This window comes from Colletotrichum higginsianum, chromosome 1 (assembly GCF_001672515.1).
Source record: "Colletotrichum higginsianum IMI 349063 chromosome 1, whole genome shotgun sequence".
Classification (NCBI taxonomy): Eukaryota; Fungi; Ascomycota; class Sordariomycetes; order Glomerellales; family Glomerellaceae; genus Colletotrichum; species Colletotrichum higginsianum.
Window position 1 is genome coordinate 5,661,798 of NC_030954.1, and position 17,011 is coordinate 5,678,808.

The following is a 17,011-nucleotide window of genomic DNA, read 5'->3' on the forward strand; positions in this document are numbered from 1 at the left end:
ACTTTTATAATAGAATTAAGAGAGTTATTTATACTGCAACTTTCCTATAAGAATAAGCCCTTTAGTAGTTTAAACTCTTCCTTAAAGAATATCTTAATAATAAGACTCTTAACTATTATTCTAGTAAAATTAGGAATATATTTACTAATTTCTAGGGATTTAAAGATACTCTAAAATCCCTATTTTAGGATTCTAATAGATTACAATAAGTAGAAAGAGACTTAGCTTACTTACACTAGACTAAGTCTACTACTACCTATATAGTAGAATTTAGAAGACTCTATACTTAGTTTAAATTTACTAAAAATACTAAAATCTTTATATTCTACAATAATTTAAAGAATAAAGTTAAGAATAAAATTATTAAGTTTAATTATTCTAAAGACTTCTTTTAGTATACTAAACTTACTATTAAAATTAATAATTACTTCTATAAATAATATAAAGAGAAAGGTAAGAAGTAAGCTCTAGCTAACTTAATTAAGAAATACTAATAGTAATCCTAATAATAATTCTAGTAGAATTATTCTTAGTGCAATAAGTAAGCTAAATACTCTAGAGGAAACTACTAGTAGAATAACTAGAATTGTAATAGTACTACTTATAAATACTATAGTAGCCCTATAGACCTTAGTATAGCCTAAAGAAAATAATAAAATATAAGACTTTAAGTACTATAATTACAATACGCTAGAATATATAGCTAGAGAATACTAATAACTTAAGAAATAGTAGTTCTAATTAGTACTTAAGAAAGGCTAATAAATTAATATTACTAATAAAAATATTCCCTATACTTTACTCTTATAGACTGTATACTATAATAATAGCTACCTTACTTACTAAAATAGTAAAGAATAATTAGAATAGTATTCTAAGACTCCCTAAATTCTAACTATAATCTAATTAGACTATAAAAAAATAGGAATATGCAAAACCCCTAAGGAATACTAATAATAATACATTAATATCCTATAATAAGCTTATAGAATTACTACCTACTAAAAAATCCCTAATATAAGAAAAGGACTTAAGAAGGATAATACTCCTAAGAAAAAGGAAACCCCCTAAGAATAACTAAGAACTCTTACTATAATATAAAGAGGCCCTAACTAGAAACTTACATATAAAATTAATAAATAACTTAATAAAATACTCTAAATAGAATAATTTAAAGAAGTTAAGAAACCTGCACTTTAGGGACTAGTAGTATTAAGAGGAAAAATTAAGCTAACTATACTTAATTAAGTAGTAGTAAATAACTTTTAAAACTTATAAATTTAGACCCCCTAGTAGAGAAAAGTATACAAATATACTATAAGTAACTACCTAAAAGGGCTAAATAGCTTAAATTACAACTCTAAAGAAATACCTAACTATAGAATTACACTTAATTAGTACTATAAAACTTATATTATATGTAGCTCTAAGGAAGAGAGCCTAGAACCCCTAAAGTAACTAAAATATTAAATTATCTACTCTAAGAATAATAACTAGTTAGTATAATTTTATAGAATAGTATATAAAAAGAACTATTTACTTATACTACTTATACTAGGAGACTACTTACTACTAAACTCTAACTAAAAGGACTATAAGGACTTCTTTTAGGCTAAATGCCTAAATAATAATTGCAGAAGATACAAAAAGAGCAAAAAGGAGTTCTACTTCTACTGTTAATAATATACTAAAGAATTTATTCTAAATGTCTATTTTAATAAATAACTCCTATTCTAAATAATATAATACTATAGTAAAGGAAATATTGCAACTTTTACTCTAGACTCTAAATACTCTATATTATACTATAATAATAAGGGATAGTAAGAATGCAAATATAATAAATACCTTATTTACTCTAAAGCTAAAGTAAAAGTCTAGTAAAAAGTATAGAAGAAAGAAACTTAATAGTTAAAAAATTAATAATACTTATAATAGAAGAGTAATATATAGTAATAACTTATAAGACTCTATATACAATTTATAATGCAGTATATTTTAACTTAAATATTAAGATTTAAGAATAATAAATGCGCGCAATTATTAATAGTAGTACTTAAGGAAACTTTATCTTACTTAAACTAATAAATAAATAATAAATACTATAGTAAAAGAAAGAATACTTATATGTATTATAAATAGTTAAAGGAGAATAAGTTAAGTATAGTAGTAGACTTATTATTTTAAAGATAGTATACCTCCCTTTGTAAGTTTATAATTAAAAAGAAGAACTCTAATTTAATATTATAGAGATAAGAGATATTAATATTATTCTAGGAATTATATAATTATAGAAATATAACTTATAAATAAATTAGAGAATTAGCTAACTCTAATAGTTAAATTTAATTACTAAGTAGTACTATAAGAGCTAGGCCTTAAATAAATTCTCTAGAGTACTTCTTAATAATACTATATAATAAATATAATATATAGCTTATCTCTAGGGGATACAGTCTTCTAAAATAGTAGCCCTAGTAGTATTAAATTAGGAATTAAATTTACTCCTAGCTATTCTAGAGGAGTACTAAAAGTATAAAAAGCTATTTACTCTAGAGTTAGAAATAGGCTTACTAAAATACAAACCTTACAATTATAATATCCCTCTTATTAAAGGCTCCTACTTAAAATTCTATTTAATATATAGACTTAATAAAATAGAATATAAAGTACTTAATAAGTACTTTAATAAGAATTTTAAGAAGAATATATTAAACTCTCTAAGTTATTAGTAGGATATTCTATTCTATTTATACTAAAGAAGAATAGTAAACTATAATTATACATTAACTACTAATAGTTTAATAGTATTATAAAGAAGAATTATTACTTACTACTACTTATTTTAAAACTCTAAAATTTACTATATAGAGTAAATTAGTTTATAGCTCTTAACCTTAAAGGAGCTATCAATTTAATTAGAATAAAGGAAAGTAAAGAATAGAAAATAGTATTCTAAATATGTAAAGGACTCTTTAAGTACCTTATTATACTTTTTAGACTTACTAATATACTTACTACTTTCTAAATAATAATTAACTACATTCTTAGTAAATTTATTAATATATTTATTATTATTTATTTTAATAATATTCTTAATTTCTTACCTACTCTTAAGCTACATAAGGAATATGTATACTAAGTCCTTTAGAAGCTCTAAGAAGCTAAATTATTAGTAAAAACTAAAAAATGCAAATTCTATACTTAAAGAGTTAATTTCCTAGAATATACTATTACTCTAGAATAAATTAAAATAGAAGTAAAGAAAGTATAAGTAGTTAGAGACTAGTTTATACTCTAGAATATTAAGAATATCTAATTATTCTTAGAATTTATTAATTTCTATTAATAATTCTTTAAAAGTTATATAGGAAATATATAGTGCATTTAAAACTTTATATAGAAAGATACTCTATTTAAATAGACTAAAGAATGCAATAATATACTTAAAAAAGTTAAGTAATATATTAGCTTAGAACTTATTACTTAAATTTCTAATTCTAAAAAATCTTTTAAAATTGAAGTTAATACTTCTAATTTTACTATAGGCGGACAACTTAATTAATATAATAAAAAAGGAAAATTGCACTCTTGTACCTTCTTCTCTAAAGTATTCTATAGACTTAAACTAAATTACTAGATTTACAATAAGGAACTTATAGTAATTATTAAAGTATTCTATAAATAGAGACTACAATTATTTAGTATAAAATATAAAATCCTTATATATATAGATTATAAGAATCTTATATACTTTACAATATTTAAGAATTTAAATAAATAATAAGTTAAATAGTTAGAATTCCTTTTAGAATATAACTTTTAAATTATCTATAGAAAAGGAACTAATAATAGTAGAGTTAATACTCTTAGTAGAAGAATAGACTATAAAGTTCCTATTCTAGAGGAAATATAAGTTATTCTTAAGATAAATAAGAATAGAGACCTTATTCTAGTATAAAAACTCCTTATAATTACTAAATAAGTTATAATTAGTATAATTAATAAAATAATACATAAGATAATTAGAGAGATTTATAGTACTTTAGTATATAAATACTAAGGAGTTATTAAAATTCAGAAATAAATTTAATAATACTACAATTAGTAAGTAATAAAATAAAATATTGCAAATGCAATTTAGAATTATAAACTCTATAAGAAAAGTAAGAATAATTTATATAAGCCCTATAGACTTATTTAGCTACTACTAGTACTATTAGTAGTATAGTATTTAATCTCTTTAGACTTTATTATTAAACTACTAAAATTAAGAGAACTACTTATAAAGGTCTATTATAATAGTATTTTAGTTATTATAGACTAACTTACTAAATATACCTACTTTATTCTATACTTAGAAGTAAGTATAATAGAAGACTTTATATATATATTTTTAAAATATATTATTAGTAACTATAGACTACTTAATAAAATTATATTAAATAGAGATAAGCTATTTACTTTAAAGTTTTAGAAATCTCTAATTTTATAATTTAGTGCAAATTATAAACTATTTACTTCTTTCTACTTATAGACTAATAATTAGACTAAATAAATTAACTAAATATTTAAATAGTATTTATAATACTATATTAACTATAATTAAGATAATTAAATAGTACTATTACTTATAGTCTAATTTGCTTATAATAGTACAATTAGAGAAAGTACTCTCTACTCCTTATTCTACTTAAACTATAAATTTAAATCTATAGTATATAGAGAAGTACGCAAAGGACTATAGGCCCTAAAAGCTATAGCTAAAATTAATAAAATGTGCAAAATTTAAGTAAATGTCTCTTAAAACTTAAAATTTATTAGAGAATAAATAAAGAAATATACTAATACTTTAAGAATTAGAGAACTATCCTTAGAAGAGGGATATAGTACCTACTTTATATAATAAAATATTAAAACTAAGTAATCTAGTAATAAGTTAGACTATAAAAAACTTAAATCTTTTAAAATTATTTAAAAAGTCTTAATAGTTAACTATAAACTTAAACTACTTAATACAATAAAAATCTACTTAGTTTTTTATATAATACTTCTTAAATTAGTACTATGTAGATTATATACTAAAGACTATATTATTATTAAATTTAATAAACTAGAGTATAAAGTTAAATAAATTATTAACTATAGGAATAAAAATAATTATAATAAATATTTTATTAAATAGAAAAACTACAAATATAAAGATAACTTATAAGAATTAATTAAGAACCTCTAGTATTCCTAGGAGCTTCTATAGGAGTACTCTAGCTCTTAAACTACTCTAGAACTAAGGAGCCTAAATCTGCAAACTCCTTATTAATTCTAAAGAAAGATTAGTTAACCTTATTAGGAACCCCTATAAATTAAAGGTTACTTATAATACTCTACTTATAAGTATTTAAAGTAGAAAGCAACTTATTATTCTCTAGCTCCTATAGACTCTAAGAAAATATCTTAAGATAATACTCTTTAACTTTCTTGCAAATAGTATAAATTTGCACTAAATAACTTACTACTTTAGCTACTTTAGCTTAAATATAAGTAAGCTTCTTATAAAGCCCTAGGAGAGTATTACTTACTTACTCCTCCTTTTCCTCCTATTCTTAATACTAATTACTTAAATATTATACTACTCCTATTAGTATAGTACTAAGAAAATACCTTATAATAAAAATAGGAAACTTACAATTTAATACTACTACTATACTATTATAAGGGTACTTTAGGCTCTTATAGCCCTAGTAAACTTTAGAACCCTTAGTAATTTAATATAGGTACTTTGCGCAGAAGTAATAAGTATAAAGTATAATATTAGAAGAATTTAAATAATTAAAAATATTATTATACACTAAATAAAGTACTAATTTAGAGTCCTTTAACTTTTAAATGTAATTTATTATATTATTAATATTATAATAAATAGGAATGCAGAATTAATAACTCTCTAACTTAGGAGATACTACCTACTTATAAGTCTTAAGAATAAGACCTTTAGAGAGGAGACCTAATATTACAATTTAATAAGTTATAGGTAATAAGAGCCCTACTTAATTAGTAAAATATAAGTAGTATAGCCTTTATATAAATAAGAGATAGAATTAAGTAAATAATTCCCTAAGAATAGAAGAACTATAATACAAATTACATAAGAATAAGATAAAATTAAATCTGTATACTAAGAATATAGAATCTATATACTAAGAATATAGTACCTATATACTAAGAGTATAGTACCTATATATTAAATATATAAATACCTCTAGGACTATATAAGTAGACTTATATATAGAATAAGCTTAAATGCACTTAAGAATAGACTTCTATAGCTCTTTAGTAATTAACTTTGTAATTATCCCTTTAGATACTCTTAGTACTCTTTACTAGTAATTAATATTATAAGCCCCTTATTAAGTATATAATTAATTACTGTATTCTCTAAAAACTTAATTCTTTTAGTATAATTTATAGTACTATTCCCTAGCTTTATTACCTTAGCTTCTACTAATAGATACTACTACAGAAAGCTAACTATAATATTAATTTAGAGGAATACTTACTAAATATTATAAATGTACTCCTTAATATAATAAAGAATAAATTTCTAATTGTATACTTACTTCTAGAGGAATATAAAATTCTAAGTAAGCTAGTTAAATTAAAATGCGCACTATATAAGTTGCAAGAGGTACTTATTCTATAGTATAAGGAATTTACTAAAATACTAAAGTATATTAGACTTATTCCCTTTACTAAGAACCCCTTTTTCTTCTATAATTTAAGTAGGAAAGTCTATATAGTATTCTTTATAGATAATATTCTTATTCTATACTATAAGACTAATAAGAAGAATAGGAGGAAAGTAATTAATAAGCTAAAAAAAGTATATAAAATAAAGAATTAGAATTTAGTAGAGTACTACTTAGAAATTAGAGTCCTATACAATAGAATATTCTAAAAAATCTATTTTATTTATAATAAATATATTAAAAAAATAGCTAATAAATTTAGACTAATAAATAGATTATTCTTAGTAATTCTACTACTAATAATTAACTTTAAAAAGAACTAAGGCTAAATTATAAAAGAAGAAATAAAGGAGTACTAGAAGAAAGTAGAATTTATACTATATACTATAATTATAGTCTACTTAAATATTACTTTTATATTTATAATTCTATTATAATTATTAATAAATTTATTTAAATTTTATATTTAAGTAGTAAATTAAATAATATAATACTTATATACTATTTAGTATTTTAGAATTATATTTAGTAGTACTAAGGGAGTATTAGTATTGCAAATTATATTTAATACCTCCTTTGTAAATAACTCTAAAATATAAAAATTATTATAAAATTATATTATTTTAATATTTAGTAAATTTATTTAGTAGAAAGTAAATTAATAAGTAATAATTACTACTTTAACTACTAAAATTAAGCTACTAAGTTTAAAAGTTATAGAGAAAGAGACAATTATATTAAAAAGGCTCTTTAGAAATATACTTCTAAATATAGGGAATATATAGAAAATCTACTATAATAACTAGTAAACTATTTATTTAATTATAAGTAAAGGAGAGTACTTATTAATAAAGCTCTAATATATTAATATTTAAAATATATAATTAAAGTAGGAATATAGTAAGAGGAGCTTTAAAGTAGTCTATATACTAATAAATAATATACTAATAAATAAATTAATTAAAAACTTACTAAAAGTAAAATTTAAATACTTTAAATTACTTTTAAATTTTATTAATATATAAACTCTAATTAAGAAGACTATTCCTCCTAATTAATAAGCTTAAATATAAAAAGTAAAGTAACTCTATAGTCTAATTAATTAAGTATTTAAAAGTAAACTCTTACTTAAGAACTCTATTTAAATTAAACTCCTCTCTAAATATTTATTCTAAAAAGAAATAGTAATTATACTCTATAGCCTATTTATAGTAAACTAACTACTTAAACTTATTAAATAAAGTAATTATAGAATTTACTATTATAGGGAATAGAGAAAATAAAGTTATAAGTATAATTAGTATAGTGTGTAATTTAATTAACTACTTACTTTAAATAATAAGTCCCCTAAGAATAGGAGTTATAGGAGTAATAATTATACTTAGAGGGAATTTAATTTAACTCTAATTTCTACTAAATTAACTACTAAGTAGAATATTTAACTTAAAGGGAGAGAGTAAAGTACTAGTAATTTATATTTTAGTATATTCTTAATAATGTAGGCTAATAGGAAGAATAGTATTAATAAGTAGAATTTAAAATTTTAAGTTAATTAGAGTAAAGCTACTTTTAACTATTATATAATTAATTATAAGTATATTTATAGTAGTAGACTCTCTATTTAATTTAACTTTATTAAATTTAAGACTAGTAGTATTTAATATATAATAAACTAAATTACTATAGAATTTCTTATTCTATAAGAATATTAATTAGAAAGGGATAATTTAAGAGGAAAAGATAAAATATATATAAAGCTACTTATTAGTTAGCTTCTCTAAGTAAGTAAGAATTAGGAAATTTAAAGTAACTAGTTAAATATAGTCTAGAGTAGGAATATAAATAATCTTCCTCTAGTAGTATTAAATATACTCATAAGAAATACTATTAAATTTATGAATTCTATTATAATACTCCCTTTTAGAACTACTATAGAGAGTACTCTTAATATAACTAATATAAATAATAATTTAAATTAGGCTTTTAAGTACTTCTTATAATTTTTAATTATACTTCTTCTAGTACTATTATTTAGAAATAGAAAGTAAATAACTACTTAAGTCTCTAGAATACTTTAAATTAAGACTACTCTTAGAAATAAACTTCTCTTTAGGAGAGGAGTAGAATAAATATTTTCTTTAAATAATAAATTATAGTAATTAATATTCTTACTAGTATAATTTTTAGTATTATTCTTTATTTAATTACTCTTACTCTCCTTATTATTACTATTTCTACTACTAGTACTACTAGTAGAAAGATTATTTCTACTAGAAATAGTAGAGTAGGAGGAATTATTACTAATAGTATTTTATAGTTAAGGAATTTAAATTAAAAAGTCCTCTTTAAGGGGGAATTTATTCTTAAGAAATTAGTTAGAATTATTATTTTTACTAGAGGAGTTAGTAGAAGAATTAATTAGAAATAATATAATTAAAATTTAATTAGTTAAATAGGGAGGAATCTTCTACTAAAAATAGGGAAATAAGTAAGTACTTTTAGAATTAGTATTTAATTTCTACTCTTCTATATAAATGAATTAATTATAATAATACTTCTCCTAATACTAATAGTAAGTTTATACTTTCTTCTCCTATTTTAACTAATTAAATTCTTTAAAAAGCTTATTTATAGAAATAAAGTTAAAAGGAAGCTAATATAAAGGAGTAATTAACTTAAGTATTTTAAAATTAGTAAATATACTAGTAGAGGAAGTAGCTTTAGTTTTATAATAGTATATATACTGAGAAATATAATTAATAATAGGAGACTTAAATTAATTCTTCTCTTTAGAATAGTAGTAATTAGAAAAATTAGTATTACTAAAAGAAGAATATAGAGAATTACTATTACTAGAAATAAAGTAGTTAGTATTAGTAGAATAAATAATAAGAATAATATTATTAAATAAATTTAAAATTTAAAAATTAGTAATTACTAAATTACTTTATAAATAAAAGAATTTATAATTAGAATTCTTATTTATAAGAAGAGGAATTAAATTAAAAGAATAATAGAATTTAATTTCCTTATTTTCTTATAGGGGAGTAGAAGTAAATATTCTATAGACTAGGAAATTAAAAATAAAAAGTAGAAAATTAGAATTATTAGAATTCTTAATTTTAGTAGGAGTAGAACTAAAAGAATTAAAGGAATTAATTAATTTAAGTATTCCTATATATTAAAAATTAAATATTAGTAGGAAAATAATTAAAAGGAACTATAAAATAATATAAAAGTATAAATTTAATGTAAATAATAATTTACTTATTTAATAATTTAGAGGGAATAAAGAAGAAAAAGAGAAAAAAGGAAAAAGAGCTATAAATTAAAAAGTTAAAATAAATACTAGTTTAATTAAGCTACTTATTAGTAAAAGTAGGAGCTAAAAAGAGTAATAGTATTTTTCTAATTATAATAAAAGTAAGTACTAATTACTAAATTTAGAAAAAATAATTAGAATAATTATTACAATTTATTAAGAGAGATTAAAATTTCTTTTAAAATAGTTATTTAGTAACGTACACGCATAGCGAGTCGGCCAACATAGCGAGCCGGCCACTCCTTATCGCTAGAAAAAGCCCCTTTTCTAACTATTTATTAAAAAGTAGATTCTTAACTAATAAAGACCTAGTTTTTAGCATTAGATAACGATAAGAGTTAGATTTTAAGAAATAATAGTATTAAAATTATTATCTCTTTCTAGCCTATATTACTAAGCTTACCTCTTATCTAGGCCTCTAGATAAGAGGATTACTAAGAACCTAGGGTTAGGAAGAGACAATAATTTCTACAATATTATTTCTTAAAATCTAACTCTTATCGTTATCTAATACTAAAAACTAGGTCTTTATTAGTTAAGAATCTACTTTTTAATAAATAGTTAGAAAAGGGGCTTTTTCTAGCGATAAGGAGTGGCCGGCTCGCTATGTTGGCCGACTCGCTATGCGTGTACGTTAATATAGAGGCTATTTAAAAATACTATTTACTTAAAATTTCCTTTATTACTAGAAATAGAGTCTATTTATATAACTATTTAAATATAATTATATTTAGGGGGGTATATTATAAAGTAGAACTACTTTATAAGTTACATTAAATTATATAAGTTACATAAAGGTAATATATAATTAGTCTTATAGGTATTTTAACTTAAACTATTGTATAGAATAGATTTTAGAAAGATTAACTACTATTTACTCTCTTATTCCTAGACGTATAGTGCTTATTACAATTATAAAGGCTAAATAAGCTCTAGCTATAATGAGCTACTAGTAGCCTAGAGTTCTAGGTTGCATATACAGCTCTTACAGTTCCATGTAGGGAAGCGCACTAAATATTAAGATGCTCTCTCTTTCATCGTTGCGTGCTGGCACTTGCTGTCCATTGAGTCGTGCTTTTTGCGCCTTTGCCTGTCAACGGGCCTGTCGACCGCTTGAAGCCCATAGTCGCCTTAAGTGCGAGCGCCTCCCCCAACTGGCCACTGCTCATCGCTTTCAACATGAGTGATGCTGTGGACTCCGGCATCAAAGCTGATCGACGTGGTCAAGGGCCAGGGCCCGGATCTTGTCGTTCTCCCAGAACTATAGTCCACTAGGTAAGCTTTTTTTCTCGGAAGATAGTTTGCCTTATTTACAACAAGGCTCGATGCACTCTGTTCAAACTCCGCAGTAGCACCGGAGTTTTGGAACTATGAGTTTGCCTTTTGCGAACCCTCCTGCTTCCGTTAGTCATTTCTACCCCAGCATGGCCTTCAAAATGTGCGTCCAACGTGAGCACGTTCACTTTGCCACGTCTTCTTACTTCGCCAATGTCGAAGGAGAGGCTTCGCTCTGGTGGGAGAACGAGTGGGTCAACACGGGCGCCGTCGACGTCTACTCCGTCTTCGGCAGTGGCTACTCCTTCTTACCGGCCGTGGGCGCATCTCCGGTCACAGATGAATTCTGCACGCGGGTGGCCATATAGGCGCCCACGCCAGCTTCGACGCGTGCGGGCTCAACGAATCAGTCACGTAAGACATCGACGGCCAGGCATAATGGGGTGCGCTGAGCCAGATCGTGGAAAGCTAATCGCAGGAGGTACCGAAGATCGAGGGTGTCCTTTCCAAGCACAGGACCAACCCGATCGAATGCCTGGAATCTGGATAACTCATCATCCCGTCGTCTTAGTAAGGCGGGAAACTAGGGTAAATGGGGACTCAGACTGCTGCCGGAAGCTCATTCAGACGTCAAACGGACCGGAGACTCCCTGTTCTGTAACGTGCCTTGTGATCAGTAAATGGCAGTAAAAACAAGATAAACTAGTTGATTAGGTTGCCAGGGGTCTTATTTCCGTTTTCCATTTTTACGGGGAGAAATGTCAGCGGCCCGGTTGAACTAAGGCGGCGCAAAAGGATGCCGAGATGTGACCGATGGGACATTTGTGGCATGTAGAGCCAAAGTTACAATCACCGTCACAGTCGCGGTTATAGTTACCTCAAGCTCGCAACGCTTTCCTAATCAAGGTTTGCACTTGCTTTGATGCACAGGACAAGTCTAAATCTCCCAATCAGACGGCGGGGGGGTGTGGAGGGGCGGTGATACTCGAACGTTGGCCTCTCTTCCTGAGCTGCAGCTGTATTATGATGGTCTGTTGCACGAACAGTGCAGGGTTTTAGGGGTAAGTTCCATGCTTCTTGACATGCTAACTCCGCATATAAACTCATGACGTACAAAGTTACAGTACATCGTATGAGGGAAAACTAAATAACGGGCCAGCAGGTTGCCAGAAGTACATCGTATTGTAAATGATGGCTAAACCCAAACTAATAGGGAGGAACATCGCCTAGGCGGGTGATTAGAAAGTACCTGCACAAAGACAAGAAACATCCGGCCGCTTACCATCGTATGTGTCAGACACTGGAATACGTGGCTTAGGCGGTCTCGCGTGCGAGAAATCGTCTTGCTGTTCTAATGACGGGCAGCCGTAATGAGCAGCAAACCACCACCATCCCAGCCAGGCAAGGTTGAAGGGGGGGGGACCCTCATCACTTATCGCTTGACCTTTATGGGCCCCAACTAACGAACGGGCTGAGTCATCGGCGAAAATCACCCTTTTTATCACGAACTTAACCAGCAGTTACTGTCTGCTGTAACGCCCTGAGCGCTGTAACCAACAGTAAGGTATTTTACACTTCACCGCGACAACCGGACTCCGAGGCAGGCCCCCTCTCGTCCCGCTGAGGGCCATGTTCATATTCCCGATCTCATCATTGTGGATGGACCTGCCGTTCCTTCTTGCGTTCTTCTTTGCCAAACGTCTCAGGATCGTTTTTGGTGGGTGTGGTGCGCGCGGACTGGATGTCCGATACTCATCCATGGCGTCCGGCTGCGGCTATTGCCAACCTACGCTTCAATAGTCACGATCAGCACGTTGCATCTAACTATAACGGTACGGAGCACTTGTGTTTTACTTTATGACTTGGGAACTTGACGAATCAGATGGCAGACATGGGTGGATAGTCGAGTCCACTTCTTCGCCGTAGCATCTAATGGCGAGTCGTAATGTCAACGCAACATCAGATTGAACAGGAGTGGACCAACAAGAGGTTATCTGCACTAAGCAGGCTGGTTCTGGTTTGTGATGCGGGGCTGTTGTTTTCCTGCTTTGCTTGTCGATGCCCAGGGCTGGAGCAGACCGGATGGCTGTCTACTCATTTCAGGAGAGACTCGGGTTTGTTTGCATTTATGTTAATCGAGACCCGAACAACATCTTTCACTGTTACGTACTCTCACAACAAGGCCAAATGCGCGCCAATAAAAATAACAATTAAAATACTATTCATTTCAACTAGCATCCAACCCAAGCACCGCTTTGGCTGCCCTCAACCCACCCACCCTGTCAGACTATCTACGATGTAGACGCGGACCATCTCCGCTTTCGTTTGGACTTTGTCGATAAGCTTGCATCCCGTCGTAACCCCACGCGCACAACGCTCGAGTTGCATGACTCAAGTGAGGCAATATTCGCGCCGAACACTGCCTGCCATAGCTACTATGAGGTAAGCGGGGACCATTCTGCCGTCCGTGACGGGCGGTGACCTCGCTGACCAAGATGATTAAGCTTTGCCGGATATGCGACTGGAGACGGCGCGCTGCACAATGCATGCAGTCAACGAGTCGTGGACGCATACACCTGACTTGTCTGCGACGGATACGGTCCCCCATCTTGCATTAATTTAGACAGACCCTTGCTTGTGTCATGACATTCTGGTGCTGTTCGCAAAGTTTATACTTTGTGCAGTTTGGGGGGGTTCCCCAGGTGAGGTCACACATGTGAAGCACCGGTTTGGCAGTTAAGTCACCCCCCGTTAAACTCCGGAGATATCAGTTGAGTTGTCCTCTTTCAGTGTCGCCCTGCATATTACTCGCTCATTAGCCAGTATTTCGATGGCCATCTCGGGGGATGGATGTCGTTGCTTTGAAGCTCACCACCATCTCCGGGCACCGATCATCGATCGACATCAGCGCCATGGACCCAGTTCGAGACCACGAACCCGCCATAAGGTTACGAACGAGAAAAAGCTTGGCCACCATGACGGAGGAGTCCACGCTGGCGATGGACCCTGTCCACACATCTACGGACATGTCCCCGTCCACATTCACACGGGACCGGTCCGGTCCGACCAAGGCCTCGATAGACAAAGAGAACACCTCAATGGCGGAACATGATAGAAAAAGTGGCGGATCGCAGGAGCCCCGGGTTGTTCCTCCGGCCCCAAAGTACCTGTCAGGCGCCAGCCTAGTAGTCGTGATTACCTGTGTGGTTGTAGTCGCCTGGTTGATGTTCCTGGATAGCTCCATCATAGTCACTGTGAGAGCCTCCGGCCGAGAAACTATCCCCCATACTCCGGCCTCCCGACATCGCTAAGAACCCTGTAGGCTATCCCGGCAATAACAGACGAGTTCCACTCGCTGAAAGATATCGGGTGGTACGGCAGCGCGTATCACGTCGCCAACGCGGCCTTTCAACCACTCACAGGCAGGATTTACCGCTACTTCAGCTCAAAGGCAAGAAATTGGCTACCGACAGCCCGGTGTGGTGTTTGGTGTTGGTGGATAAACAATGCTGATTCAAAACAGTGGTCATTTTTTGCCTTTTTGGTCTTGTTCGAAATCGGGTCCCTAATTTGCGGGGCGGCCCCGTCCTCCGTGATCCTGATCGTCGGCAGAGTCGTCGCGGGCATAGGGAGTGCTGGGATCATGAGCGGCGGTCTAACGATCGTCGCCGGAGCAGTGCCGCTTGAGAGAAGGCCCGGTACGTGTGCCACGCCAGAATATGTTTTCTGCAAAGTTGTTTCTCTGACAAGCAGCTGTACTATATTGCAGCTCTTATGGGTCTGGTCATTGGCCGTAAGTGTTACCCACCTCCCGGTGCCTGACGTCGCCGTGAAGGCTAACCGCTTGATTTAAGTTGCCAACAGGTAAACTTACTGTAGACTTCAGATTGCCATGATGTCACATTCTAACTTGCCCTGACTAGTGGAAGCGTCTTTGGTCCGGTCCTCGGCGGCGTGATAACCCAATTCAGCACTTGGAGATGGAGTGAGGACTTTCATCAAAAGAACCCCAACATCCCCGAGGAAAATCCGATGCTGACAAGAAACAAACCTAATTAGCTTTCTATATCAACCTTCCAGTTGGGGGGATGGCGCTGATCTTTCTGGCCTGGTGCGATATCCCCGACCAGGTACCTAAACCCAGCCCAATGACGGTGCTCCCGCAGCTTCACACGTACCTCGACTTTGTCGGGTTTGTGCTCTGCGCCGGAGCGGCCGTCATGTTCCTCATCGCATTGGAGCTCGGAGGCAACGAGTTACCCTTCAACAGCCCCACCGTGATAGGGATGTTCTGCGGCTCTGCGGGAGCTCTGGGCGCGTTCCTCTCATGGAACTACCACAAGGGGGACGACGGGCTGATCCCGCCATCGATGGTCCGTAAAAGGCCCGTTTGGTCCGCTGCCGCCACTACCTTCACTCTGGTTGGTTCGGCAATGATTCAGATCTACTTGCTGCCGCTGTACTTCCAGACAGTCCAAGGGGCCTCGCCGGCCCAGAGCGGCGTCAACGTCCTACCAAGCATTTTGTCACAACTGGTTTTCGCCTACGGAGGGGGCTTGCTCGGTACGGAAGCCCAGAGAATATTCCAGGCGGCACGAGACGCAGGGTTTCGCTAACACGCTTCTCCGGAACAGTCGGTAAACTCGGGTGTTATTTGCCGTGGGCCGTGGGAGGAACGGCCATGACAATCATCGCAGGTGGCCTTTTCACGACGCTGACGCCGACAACCTCTGTGGCGAAATGGGTGGGCTTTCAGATCCTGACGGGCGCTGGGAGGGGTGTCGTGTTACAACTGGTAAGAGACAGGCTTGAGTAGACCAGCGCATTTCGCTTGCCGCCGCCGCCGTTCAACTATCAACTGACGCTGGCCAGCCAAGCATCGCCGTCCAGGCGAATCTGCCACCCGAGCAAATCTCCATGGGCATGTCCTTTGTGACTTTCTCGCAGTTTATGGGGTCTGCCGTTGCCCTTTCCACGGGCAACGCAATATTCGTCGGGGCGCTGAAGCAGGATCTTCCGCGATACTCGCCGAACGTCGACGTTGCGGCGGTACTCGGCGCAGGAGCCACGGGGTTCCGCACAGTTGTTTCCGAGAACGAACTGTCGGGAGTGCTCGAGGCATATGTTTCAAGCATTAACAAAGAGTTCTACTTGTCTCTGGGGTTTGCCATTGCGTCTTTCGGCTTTGCATGGGGCATGGGCTGGAAAGATGTCCGGCCGCCCAAGCAGCCTGGCCAGGCCTGACTCGAGAGTGTGGTTTTGCAAGGTCGAACTCCCGGCGTCACTTAGATAGCAACAGTATCGCAGCCAAGAAACCGGTGCTTGGCGGCTTTGGATCGTATTTTAATGCAGGTGTTTTCACCCAGACGCGTTTTTAAACAAAGACAGTCGCAACTACATTGCGCCGAGCGTTTCTCCTTCTTAATGAGACGTGTTGCTCTACGATATACACTGGGGCGGACCACAACAGAGCTGTAGTTGCTGTCCGGACGAGTCGACGGCCGACCGGGATGTGGGGGAGACGAGATGGTGGGCAAGCAACTGTTGGAAACAAGGCTTGATGTATCCATGAAGAGAGGGGTTTGGGTGACAGACTCAATATCTTGAAGCCCCGGCTCTCAAGCTGGCGTCGTTCACAGTTCAGAGCCGTGCGCAGCCGAAGGGTTAT

General features: G+C 32.3%; 3 protein-coding genes across 3 annotated transcripts; all 3 read left to right on the forward strand.

Moving 5' to 3' along the window:
* Positions 1 to 11,438: 11,438 nt before the first annotated feature.
* On the forward strand, positions 11,439 to 11,711 carry CH63R_01677 (Nitrilase; the record flags this gene model as incomplete). Its single annotated transcript, XM_018296652.1, has 1 exon — positions 11,439 to 11,711. The coding sequence occupies one exon, from the start codon at positions 11,439 to 11,441 to the stop codon at positions 11,709 to 11,711; it is 273 nt and encodes a 90-aa protein (XP_018165014.1).
* A 2,607-nt stretch (positions 11,712 to 14,318) lies between these two features.
* On the forward strand, positions 14,319 to 15,196 carry CH63R_01678 (Efflux pump; the record flags this gene model as incomplete). The annotated part of the gene is made up of 2 exons (XM_018296653.1): positions 14,319 to 14,597; positions 14,666 to 15,196. 2 exons carry the CDS (start codon positions 14,319 to 14,321, stop codon positions 15,194 to 15,196), a joined length of 810 nt encoding a protein of 269 aa, XP_018165015.1.
* A 235-nt stretch (positions 15,197 to 15,431) lies between these two features.
* CH63R_01679 (Efflux pump) lies at positions 15,432 to 16,587 on the forward strand (the record flags this gene model as incomplete). The annotated part of the gene is made up of 3 exons (XM_018296654.1): positions 15,432 to 15,906; positions 15,978 to 16,138; positions 16,216 to 16,587. 3 exons carry the CDS (start codon positions 15,432 to 15,434, stop codon positions 16,585 to 16,587), a joined length of 1,008 nt encoding a protein of 335 aa, XP_018165016.1.
* Positions 16,588 to 17,011: the final 424 nt, after the last annotated feature.